At 49.3% G+C, this 12,532-nt stretch overlaps 1 protein-coding gene across 1 annotated transcript in view; it reads left to right on the forward strand.

The window, feature by feature from the left end:
- SUCLG1 (succinate-CoA ligase GDP/ADP-forming subunit alpha) overlaps nt 1–12,532 on the forward strand; it is a 78,746-nt gene that overhangs the window by 43,222 nt on the left and 22,992 nt on the right. The window contains exon 6 of the mRNA XM_088450854.1: nt 5,923–6,006. Coding sequence (XP_088306980.1) covers nt 5,923–6,006 — 84 coding nt within the window. The remainder of the gene's footprint in view (nt 1–5,922; nt 6,007–12,532) is intronic.

Here is a 12,532-nt window from a genome sequence, read left to right on the forward strand (position 1 = left end):
ATGAATCTAGGTACAAGTATGTTCATCTTTTACAGCCGAGTGTACAGTACGGTCTCCAGATTCTTGTTCCATCTGCTACACAGCGTGTTGCAAACTTCTCATTCGTATGTATGGTGATGAAAAAAGTAGTGTGGAAAGTGTCACTAGCACGTTTAACTTTTTGAATAAATAAAACGAATAATTGGGTATTAAACGGCCGTTTGTTTGATCATTTAGGTCTTTCACCGGCAATAATCTTTATTAACATTTTGTTCTTTTTTTACCAACCTTATGGATTCTTTGTGATTTTACATTTAGACCTTTTATATTGGTGATGGGCAAATTGATTCAGGGGCCGTATGTGTTGCCCACTAACCTCCAATTGGTCCGTACATTATACCCTTACTATCCGTAATAAGTACAAACCATACACTTAATCAGTGAAAGCGACACCCATTTGTAATATATCGACGGTCATTTTTATGTATGACGAGCAAATGTTACAATCAAACAAATTATCAAATGAATGTGCCAGGACAATTAGCAATATATTTTGTGAAGGAAAAAAAAAAAAGCCCCTTAACAAATGTGTTTAAAAAAAAAAAAAATTGATACATTGTATGCGTCAGAGTAGTCAGTAGTCATGCCAAATAGAGTATTCGTAGAGCTATAATTCCACATGATGATTTACTTACTTATTTGCTCAATGAAATTATAAAAATGTTAGCATGCAAAATGTTGTCGTTTGCCCTGCGAAGTGTCGCTGGTGGGTGTTTAGTATTCGTAACTTAAGATGTTCTTAGAACATAGCTGGATTAAGATTGGTGGGGACCCCAGTGCAACTAAGTGGGGAGAGATCCTACCAATAAAATTGGCGAAATTATATACTGCTGATGTTATTAAGCATGTTAGTGACCATCACACATCATGCCAGTGACTGCTACAGAAAACACGCAGCATGCCAGTGACCACCACACAGCACGCCAGCGACCGCAACCCAATACACAGAGTATGCCAGTGACAAACACACAGCACGCCAGCGACCGCAACCCAATGCACAGAGTATGCCAGCGACCAACACACAGCATGCCAGTGACCCCCACTCAGCACACACAGCATGCCTGTGACCCCCACTCAGCACACACAGCATGCCAGTGACCCCCACTCAGCACACACAGCATGCCAGTGACCCCCACTCAGCGCACACAGCATGCCAGTGACCCCCACTCGGCACACACAGCATGCCAGTGACCCCCACACAGCATGCCAGTGACCCCCACACAGCACACACAGCATGCCAGTGACCCCCACTCAGCACACACAGCATGCCAGTGACCCCCACTCAGCGCACACAGCATGCCAGTGACCCCCACACAGCGCACACAGCATGCCAGTGACCCCCACACAGCGCACACAGCATGCCAGTGACCCCCACACAGCGCACACAGCATGCCAGTGACCCCCACACAGCGCACACAGCATGCCAGTGACCCCCACACAGCGCACACAGCATGCCAGTTACCCCCACACAGCGCACACAGCATGCCAGTGACCCCCACTCAGCAGACACAGCATGCCATTGACCCCCACTCAGCACACACAGCATGCCAGTGACCCCCCACTCAGCACACACAGCATGCCAGTGACCCCCACTTAGCGCACACAGCATGCCAGTGACCCCCACTCAGCGCACACAGCATGCCAGTGACCCCCACTCAGCGCACACAGCATGCCAGTGACCCCCACTCAGCGCACACAGCATGCCAGTGACCCCCACTCAGCATGCCAATGACCCCCACACAGCACATTGATAACGACCATCATTATCGCTCAATTGCTTGGTAATCGCCCGCAAATCGGGCACTAAAACGTTAAAAACGACCAGCGATGAGCGTGCCCGCTGGTCGTTTTTAACATTTATCATCGCCCGAACATGACGGTCAACCTGACGACCGCCATCAGGTTGCCATGTTCGGGGATGATACATCTGCATACACTGAACGTCTGAACATTCAGTGTATGCACTTTACCCCGCGGGGGACGACGGCATCTAGTAGTGGATGGGCAGCTTAACACTGATTATACCGTGCTAATAAGTTACTTCCTTGTCTTAGTGTGTGTTTTTGTTGATGTCTGAGAACATCATGACTGCTGGCAGATAGCCCTTTAAAATAAATCTTTTTGATCTTTGAGATGATAATTAGGTATTTGTTGTAGTAATTTTTTTTTTTTCCCCAAATATTTTTTTTTTTACTGTTCTCTGAAAGTAAAGCATCCGGACGAAGGGAGTATTAGTATTCCACACGTCTCTGTGCTCAGGATAGTACCCATAAACTGAAAATTGAAAAATCAAATAGGAATGCAATTACATTTTGTAGATATATATTTTTTTGTGCACTCATAAAGCGCACGTTTAATGGCATAGTCTCCGCGCTTCCTTCAATATGGAATGGAATAAAAAGTGCATTGTAAAATGTGCCGGCAGAACGTGTTTAGTGCCGGGTAACGGGATTAAAAATAGTCAAAGGTAAAAATTAGAGCCATTTTATTGCAAATTCCATATATTTTTACCAGTAAATGAACCTAAGTGATACTTTGTTCTTCATGTCCTAATACAATTATTATAGATATAGATATGTCATTGTTCTCCCCAGAAAATTTTGCCAGCCTGGTGGCATTAAGAAGTAACCGGGAGGGCGCCTTCGCCATAATGAAATGTTGAAATCCTGACCTGCTGTTGATTTAAACTCGAGATTAACATTTTAAATGTTTAATTCTTCTCTTCTTAGAGGCCCAGCTGTCAGCAGCTTTTTCATAATCAAAGACTGTAGGATCTGGTCCCTCTAGTTAAATCGGCATCAGATTATTTAGTGGACTTCATGGCGTTGGGTACGGGATGCCGATGCTTGGGATCTCGGCGGTCAGAATCCTGACGCCGGTATCAAGACAGGGTTAAAATACAGACAACGGCAGCACACCACCAACTCACCAACGACTATAGCAATCCGCAATCAACAATCGCGGGTCCCTATAGTAACCTGGTCGATATCGAACAGGTTGGCCTGCATGCACGGGCGATGGACGATATCGTCCAAACGTGCCCGCGCATCGCAGGACGTTGGGCACCGAAAAATGCACGATGTGATATTCGTTATCGTTCATATCGTCCATTTTAATCGTACCGTGTGCACGCACCATTAGAGCAACCCAGATACTGCCCCCCTGCTTTTTGGACACCCATACTTTTTTAAGAGCTGGCCACCTGCTATCTGGACTGTTAGCCAGCCCAGATGCTGCCCCACAGCAGGGCCAGTAACAAACGCCCAGGCAGTCCACTCTCTTTACAGTTCCGGTCGGCAATCGCGCACCCTTCCTTGTATACTGGGGGAGGGATCTGCTCTGCCCTCCAGTCTGACACCACCCGGCACTGTGAAACGTCAGTGCAGCGTGACTTTCAGCTGTGTCACAGTGCTGGGCGGCAGGGAAATTTTGCCAGATTCCATGTGTGTTTACTAGCGCCAGGCTTTTTCGTCCTAAATGCGTCTTGGTCACCATGTGATGCGCCTAGGATGCACCAGGAGACTGCGCAGATCCATTTGATATGTGATGTATATATCTGTGCGTGACTGAGTCTGCACAATGGAATTCGGTGTGGATAAGAGTCGCGGCTGCTGCACTGTAGCACTTTGTATACAGATTTAGACTCTGTCGCACACAGATATACTAGTGTGTTGCATATCAATTTCATTAAACGAAAAAAGACACTCAGCGCTAGTACGGGACCTGGCCTGCCAAGAGGGGCTTTTTGTGCGACTGTAGCAAAGATGTAGGAGAACACCTCTGTAGATAGATTATAGATATAGAGCAGAACCGGCCAAACTGTGGGTCTCCAGCTGTTGTGACACTACAAGCATAACCTCTCACAGATCAGCTGGTTCCTAGTATCACCACAGCTGTAGAACCACAGGATGGCCCGGCCTGATATAGATAGATCCTGTACTGTGTCTTGTTTTCTCAGTACTTTGTTAGTAGTGTGCAGCTAATTCAAATGAAAAATGAATTAGTATTATACAAATGTGCTGTTACCACACCGACTGTCTCCATGTTGGCAACTTGTGTCATTATAGCTCTGTCCCATCTAAATCCGGGTACACATTAGTCGACGTGTGCACCCAGCTGAAGGCAGAAACGACGAACCACATATATCGTGCGGTCTGTAGGTACCACATGGTCTGTGGACTACCGCACGATATGTCGTTCCCCCGCCGCATCCAAATGCATGGGGTCCGTCAGTCAGGTCCTCAGATTGAGCAGTGGGTACGGCAGGTCTGATGATTGAGATGGACTACCCCGCGGGAGCGCACATAGGACCTGATTCAGAGCCGGACGCTCTGACCAGAGCGCTCGCTCTGAATCAGGGCCCTCCTCCATGAAAATGGAGCGTCCTCCTGGACGCTCGTATAAATGTGGGTGACCACCCACAGCTATAGCGAGCGTCCATGATGATGGTCGCGATGGTCAAGACCATCGGGCTTGCGACGGAGACCCTGCGGTAGGGTCTTGCTGCCGCAAACCCTGGAGTGATTTTGGCTCTATCAGAGCCGAGAGCACTCCCACTGACATCACTAGTGATGTCAGTGGGGCCGGCTTCAGACGGTAGGCGTTCCCATGGGAACGCCTCCGTCTGGCCGGCACGCCCACCAAAGGGGGCGTGCTGTCAATCAACATCGACAGCACGCCCCCTTTGGTGCGAGACCCGGAGCGACAGCTTGGCTGCCGCAGTCCGGGTCTCGCGCATGCGCACGACGGAGCTCCCTCCGTCGTGCGCATGCGCAGTGAGGCAACATCGACCCGTTTGCGAGCGTCCTTTGCTCGCGAACGGGTCTGAATGACCCCCATAGAGCGTACACACTAGACGATTTGAACGATTTGTCGTTCCGAAAATAATCATTTGTCTACCCAGCTGAAAGAGATGCAGAAATTGGGATGGAGGACCCCCATAGTAAAAATTGGTCTACATTACTCTGAGTCTAATGGTCCATTTGATAAAATCACCTATCTCCATCGTTTCCGAAATCATCGTATGCTTCTTTTTCTCGTCTCTACCGGGTAAATTTACTAAAGTGCTGGTTTTTAGAAATTGAGATGTTGCCCATAGCAACCAGTCAGATTCTAGCTATTCTCTTCTGGAATGTGCTAGATACATTATAAGTCAAATCTGATTGGTTGCTATGGGCGACATCTCCAGTTCTAAAAACCTGCACTATAGTAAATATACCCCTACATCTCTCAAAAAGAGGGGTATGACGCAAAGACTTTACAAGCATATTTCCATTTGTGAAATGTAACTGTTCAGTTCTATAATGGCACCACTAGATGGCGGCAGAGTATCTTCACTGATCACTGCATATAATATATTTTTTTTTAAATATCTCACTGTAGGACCTTTAGTGCATTTCCGCAAATAGAACTGAAGTGCAGTTAAGTTGAATCTGTTATTGGACTGATCCTTTTTTTTTTTTTTTTCTCCCTTCAGTTCTTTAATTAGCTGTAATGCTTTGTGCTGAAAGTAGACATGCACAGCAAATTATACAGCTAATTATGTAATGGTAAGGAAGAAAAACACTGCATCCCACACAGTTGAAGCTTTTCTCTGGTTGCATAGCGTAGGTCACTATGTTTTGATATATGGGAGCGCTATTCAGTACAGTGGCTGAACTCCCATGCCGTGTAGATTAGCTGTAATCACAGCCTGACGCCTGGAGTAAAACACATCAATACTGTTGAGGAACGATTGCCTGTAAGCTTTTTGCCTTGTTGATTCCCTGAAACATGAACGCGTCTGCACAGTTCACAGACTTTATTACCGCCGTGCTGAAATAAACATGAACTTCCTTCTTACATAATGTTCTGAGGGGACACTGTGTGTTCTTTCACCCGCAGGTATCGTGTCCAGATCAGGAACCCTGACCTATGAAGCTGTGCACCAGACGACGCAGGTGGGACTGGGACAGTCTCTGTGTATCGGTAAGCTTACTGTGCTTTGTGTTTCATCCAACCTGTTTGAGTAGGGGGATGCGTCTCTTCAACCTTCCATCCCCCATGCCTGGCAGAAGACCCCCCGTGCTATTTACACTTGTATCTATAAGGAGAAAATCACTGCAGATTCTGCCATACTTTTCTTCTCAGTGCATGTTTTCCAGGTCTCCTCACAAAAGTGAAATAATTAGCTCCACCTGTGGATCTTTTAAATTGTGTCAGTGAGTATTGAATACACCTGTGCTCCTGCTAGGTGACCTGGATAACATGACCTGTGTGGGGTCCTGAGGGCCGAGTTTGAGGACCACTGGATTAGGAGACGGCTGGAGAATTATGAAGACTGGCTTATGGTCTGCCCCAGGATGATTATTTTAATTTTTGATGGTTTCACTAAACTTAGAAATTGGAATGGTAATAGGATTTGGTCTTTTAGGGGACGTTCTATTAAAAAGCCAGTGTTGTGTCATCGCAACGGGGGCACGCTGCAAATGCAACACAGCTTCTCTTACCTTGCACTCCTGTGGGGGGCGCGCACAGTAATATGATCAATGTTGCCTTGTTGTAATTATCGGTGATGTGCGCAGTCACATGTAATTGAATTGCCGTTATTTTCCAGTTCGATCTTAAAAGGTAGGACATAGAAGTGTTCACTGTAGGTCCGGCGTCAGAACGAGAAAGGGGCACTTCTGCGGACTCCCGAAAAGGGGGTGTGGCCATGAGAAAGGGGGCATGTCTTTAAGAAGGGCGCCCTTTTCATCACTCTTGGGGGGCGTGCCCAGCGCTTCCGGACATGCCGGACTGCCCCCATCTCTGCGAATAGATGCCTGGGTGCATGATCGCTGCACCGCTATTTTTCCCACCCGCGGGACACTGGGGACGGCACTCGACAGGTGGTTGTAGTGGGGTGCGGCCAATTGGGCAGGGCGGCATTCTGCCCTATTGAAATCGCGCAGGGTGCAGCACCTCGCTAAAATAGACTAGCAGGAACGCTACATAGTCTATTTTGTTATTAAAAAACTTAACAGATTTTCTTTTTTATTTAAGTCAACGTTTAATGTTCCACAACACGTTAGAGGCTTCTTATGAATTCTGAAATGGTGTTTAATGCTCAGTATCTGGGATTTGTTTCCAAGTTGTCCATGAAAGCTTGCCACACGTTCTCATTTGATACAGATCTTATAACCTGTCTCATGCCTCATTTAACATGTCCCCGGCATGCAATAGAGCCGTATAATGTTCCGATAATATTTTATATCTGTCACGTGCTTTAACGTGTACCAGTTGCCGGAGGTTGAATCTGTTCCTGATGATGCTGCCTCCGTACACTGGGAATAGGCGGTGCCGTGGAGGCTGTCTGAATATCGCTGCAGTCCACAAATTGGCCGCCACTATTGCATGTTGGTGTTTTACATCATTTTCTAATGGTGGCGAAACCCAACGGTCGTCATTGGGAGTTATCGCACGGGCAAAGGAAAGCAGCACCTGAGACACGACATGTATATTTTGTATGAATCCAGTCGGGAAATATTACGAGTGAAGTGAAGAGATGTCGGCGCAAGTTTTGTTAATGAATTTGCAGGTTTGTATAGAAAAGATTATTTTTTAATTGGCTTCTATAACGATTAGGCAATGTCATTTAGGATAACCTGGCAGAAAGATGTGCAGTGTCGCTGGAAAACGTATGGTGATCTAGAGAGAATAAGTACATGCAGGTGTTGTCTGTATAGAGATTACACTGCAATTTAAAGGACACTTTGGTTTTCCAAGTGGAATGTGGTATGGATAGGGAAGAGCAGAGGACCTGGGACTGAACCTTGCGGCACCCTGTCAGATTGTCAAAATAAATAACCCAGTAGCAGTTTAATAGGTAGGAAAGGACGCACAAGCAGCTTCTGCTGATTAAAATGATATGCAGCATGCCTATATTCCGTGTGCGACTGCGGGTGAAACGCTACGTTCTAGTATTAGCGGCGGTGACACTGTAACGTAGCTTTTCACATGCAGATATAACCGCAGTCGCACGCAGAATATAGACATGCCGCATATCATTTTAATCAGCAGAAGCTGCTCGTGCGTCCTATTCACATCGTTGTGCGTGTAAGAGGCATTTGAAGGTAAAAAGTTGCACGCAAAGACGCTCTGCGCTACCAAGTCACTGCATGGCGTGACTAGAAGAACTGTTTAACACGCAAGGAGGCTCGATGTATGTGGACACATCTGTATGAAGCTTGGGGGGACATTGGATTTTGAAAGTCACAATTTTTCTTTCAGAATCTTCGTTATTGCAATGCTTTAATAATGGGGGGAATTCAATTGAACTCAATGTTAAATAGCACCAGGAATGAGGTCACAGAGCTGTTCAATTGTCCCCAACGCGCCCTGCACCTAGGTCCCGATTCAGACCCGCTCGCTAGATGCGTGCGCACGCAGCCGTCAGCTGCCAAAGTATGCAAATCCCACGATTGCATGGCAAGACATTAGCGCACCCACTATGTCTTGGCGTGCGACCGCGCTGTGTATTTCTACTTCAGGGTCCATAGGGGGTCCACAGGGTTGACTTTGGGGTATAGCTGGATCTGGATCCACGGGCACCACGCAGTTAAAGCTTTAGCTGCTCCCAGGATGCACTTGGGTCCATCCTCCTCTATACCCCGCTTCCGACCCACAGGCACCTCAGTTTGAGTTGGTCCCCGGCTGGAGTCGGGTCACCCTGCGCAGGGGGGGGTGCAGGAGCAGCCCCTAAAAGCTTTTTATTTAAAAAAAAAAAAAGAGCCTGTTAGGTTTTTTATTTTTAACAAGAGGCTCTTCAGTGTGGCAGCGAAAGGCTGTCTATACAAACGCCCATGCTGCAGCTCTTATTCCCCGCTGGCGCCGCAACGCCAGTATCGCACTGGGATCGCGGCGGGAGACCAGAGTCCGTACTAGCCGGACTCTGGGGACCTCCCTGGACTGCTGCCGGGGACAAGGTAAGCTAATTGGCGACTCGCGGGTATTGCCACTAATGCAGTCCTTTGCCAACGGTTGTAGGGGACAGACCGGGGGCTGCTAGCGGTGGTGGCGGGCTCCCCCTCTGCGGAGGAATACCGCGTGGGACCACTAGACCACCAGGGATTTCAACGGCAAGCGGGAAGCCGGCAAGCCATGGGGTTAATTGCTAGCCAGGGGAGGACGCCTTCCCTGTTTAGCGGCTCCTCCCCTCAGCTCAGCGCGCCTTTCAGCACGTAGTCTGGCGTCGCTGAGCTGCAGATTCCTCGGCCACTCCTCCTCTGAGGTCTCTGGGGGCCATTTTCTTGTGGCAGCACAGATACTCTTAGGGAGCACGCGGACCGGTCCCCCTGTGTACCTCTCCCCCGATCAAGGACAGTGTACACAGCGCTATAGCCCTCCCAGACACTGAATCTGGGAGGTTGATTGTAGTGGAAAGGTGCAGTGAGTATTTCTTCCTGCATGGTATGTGACTTTTGCTAGTGCTGCCTGTCTGTGCTTATTTTCCGCTTACTGTCAGCTTATACCTGTCCCTTTCCTTCTCCTACAAGCCCTACAGGTGTGTGGGGGAAGGGTGTTTCTACTGACCTCACCTATATAAATCACGTATTTGTGAGGTCCGTCACACACAGTTGTGTGCTACACAGTACCATATTGTGGGCCTTTGTTCAGCACACTGGTGAGTGCACTTGATTCGGCTCTGTTGCCAGATATATTTATTTATTATATTTTGTCATGTCGGACGAGGAGATTGAGCACTCCGTGGCTCCGGTGTTGGTCTCCTGCGGACGCTGTTCTGCAGGAGTGGATAGGGAGGATTTGTCACAGGATGGCCTGCGTAGACGGTGCCAGGTGGTGTCTGGCCCATCAGAACCTCCTATGACGCAGGAACCACCATGGGCGATGTTTTCTCAGGTGCTGGTGTCTATTGCGGACCGTCTGTCGGTCCCGACTGCGGTTCCTACTAGGGCGTTGCCCCAGCCGGCCGCCCCCCATTCCCCGGGTGTTCCGCAGTTATTGCGCAGCCCCCCGGGTCTCAGTCTGTTGGTCCTTATACGGGGTTGCCTATGTATATACAGGCTTCCCCTGTGACGCAGCAGTCTGTGGTGCCCTTCCAGGCCCCTATGGCCTCTCCACCCTGGATGGATGTGCTCTCCAACTCCGTACAAAATTTGGCGGCCGCATCTTCGGCTTTTCAGTCTATGTTGCAGTCTGACGTGCCTTCTAGGGCGTCAAAACGCACACTTATGGTGCAGGCGGCATGTGTATCGGACTCAGAGGGGTCCTCAGATGATGGGGAGGTTACTGATGACACTGACTCGGACACATCGGTCCAGGAAGTGGATACCAAGTCGTCCATTAATGTGCGAGCACTGGTTAGGGCGGTGCGAGCCATTCTCCTAATAGAGGATGAAGCACCAGCTCCTAAGTCGAAATATCCTAGTTTAAAAAAAACTAAGGTGGCTTCTGCGGTGTTTCCCCTGTCTGATCAGTTGACGGATCATATGGCGGTGGCTTGGCAGACGCCCAGTAAGAGATTCCTACCTCAGAAGCGGTTGGTTTCTAATTACCCCTTTCCTGAGGCACATTGTAAAAAATGGGAAACTCCGGTGGATTCTCACGTCACCCGTTTAATACAGAGCGCTATTTTGCCATTACCGTCTATATCCTCGCTGAAGGATCCCACGGACAGGAAAGTTGAGACTTGCTTAAAGTCCATTTACTCCCTCTCAGGGGCAGTGGCCCGACAGTCCATGGCCATCTCCTGGGTGGCCAAGGCCATTGAGGGATGGGCCAACGCATTGGAGGATACCTTTCCGGACGACGATCTGGATGTCCAGAGGTCGTTGTTGGGACAGATGAGGGACGCTGCTTCCTACATTGTAGAAGCCTCTTTGGATGCTAGTCTGCTGACTTCTTGGGTACCGGCTTCAGCAGTGTCTGCCTGCCGATCCTTATGGCTGAGGTCCTGGAGAGCGGACTCCGATTCAAAGAACGGCCTGGAGGCCTTACCTTTCAATGGAGAATTACTATTTGGTCCAGACTTGGACAAAATAGTGGATACCCTGGCTAAATCCAAGTCAGCTTTTCTCCCTTCAGCGGCAACGCCTGCCAAGGTCCGGAGCTCGGCTTTTCGTTCCTTTCGGGTTCAGGGTAAGGCAAAAGGTCAGTCCTTCCCAAGACAGTCGGCGGCTAAGACCGCCTCTAAACCCAAGAAGCAAGCCTGGAGTGCTCGGCCCCCTTCTTCCAAGCAGGAAGATAAACCCGCGGCCTGATGGGACTGGCCTCCCTCTGGGGGACCTCAGAGTGGGAGGCCGACTTCTCCAATTCGCCCAGTGTTGGCACAATACCACCACGGATGCCTGGGTTCGAGAAGTAGTCTCTCAGGGGTACGCCCTGTCTTTTCGGGTCAGGCCGCCCCGCCAATTTTTTTGCACGAGTCCTTCTCTGGACAAGACCAAAGCTTCCCAGATTCAGGTGGCTATACTATCCTTGCTACAAGCAGGGGTCATTGTTCCCGTTCCGCAATCTCAACGCGGGACGGGGTACTATTCCACTCTGTTTCTGGTACAGAAGCCCAATGGTTCTCATCGCCCTATCCTGAATTTGAAGTCTCTGAACAAATACCTCAGGGTTCCCAGGTTCAGGATAGAAACGTTCCATCATTCTGGCGATGGAACCTGGGGATTACATGGTCTCCCTGGATATCCAGGACGCCTATCTTCATGTGCCCATAGCACCGGCACACCAGCGGTATCTGAGGTTTGCTATCCTGCAACATCACTACCAGTTTCGGGCGTTGCCTTTTGGAGTTTCCACGGCTCCGAGGGTGTTCACCAAGGTGATGGCAATTATGGCCGCCAACCTTTGGGACCAGGGCATACGGCTGCTGCCGTATCTGGACGATCTTCTTCTGCTGGCGGGCTTCCCGGAGGTACTTCTTCGACATCGCCACCTGACCATTGCTTGTCTTCAGGCACACGGGTGGTTGATAAATTGGAAGAAGTCATCTCTGATCCCATCACAACGGATGGTTCATTTGGGAGCCCTTCTGGATTCTCGTCAGCAAAGGATTTTCCTGACTCCGGAAAAGGTGTCTTCCCTACAACTGCGGATACACAGTTGCCTGAGCAGTGCCAGGGTGTCGGTACACTCGGCCATGAGAGTCCTAGGGTCCATGGTGTTGGCATTCGACATGGTGGAATTTGCCCAGTTCCATTCCAGGCCCCTGCAGGGGCAGATTCTATCGGAGTGGAACCCATTGCCTCACCGGATCCGATCTCAGACACTGGTCTTGTCCTCGGAAGTGCGCCAGTCTCTAGCTTGGTGGCTTCAGCCATCTCATCGAGGGTCACCCTTTTGGATCCCGGACTGGGTTCTGCTCACAACAGATGCCAGTCTCCGGGGTTGGGGGGCAGTAACCGGCTCGTTGTCTCTTCAGGGCCGTTGGTCTGCGGAGGAAGCAGTTCTTCCCATAAACGTGCTGGAGCTGCGGGCCGTGTACAGGGCTCTGCTGTCGTCAGGCACT

This window comes from Taudactylus pleione, unplaced genomic scaffold (genome assembly GCF_031769625.1).
Source record: "Taudactylus pleione unplaced genomic scaffold, aTauple2 ptg000531l, whole genome shotgun sequence".
NCBI lineage: Eukaryota > Metazoa > Chordata > Amphibia > Anura > Myobatrachidae > Taudactylus > Taudactylus pleione.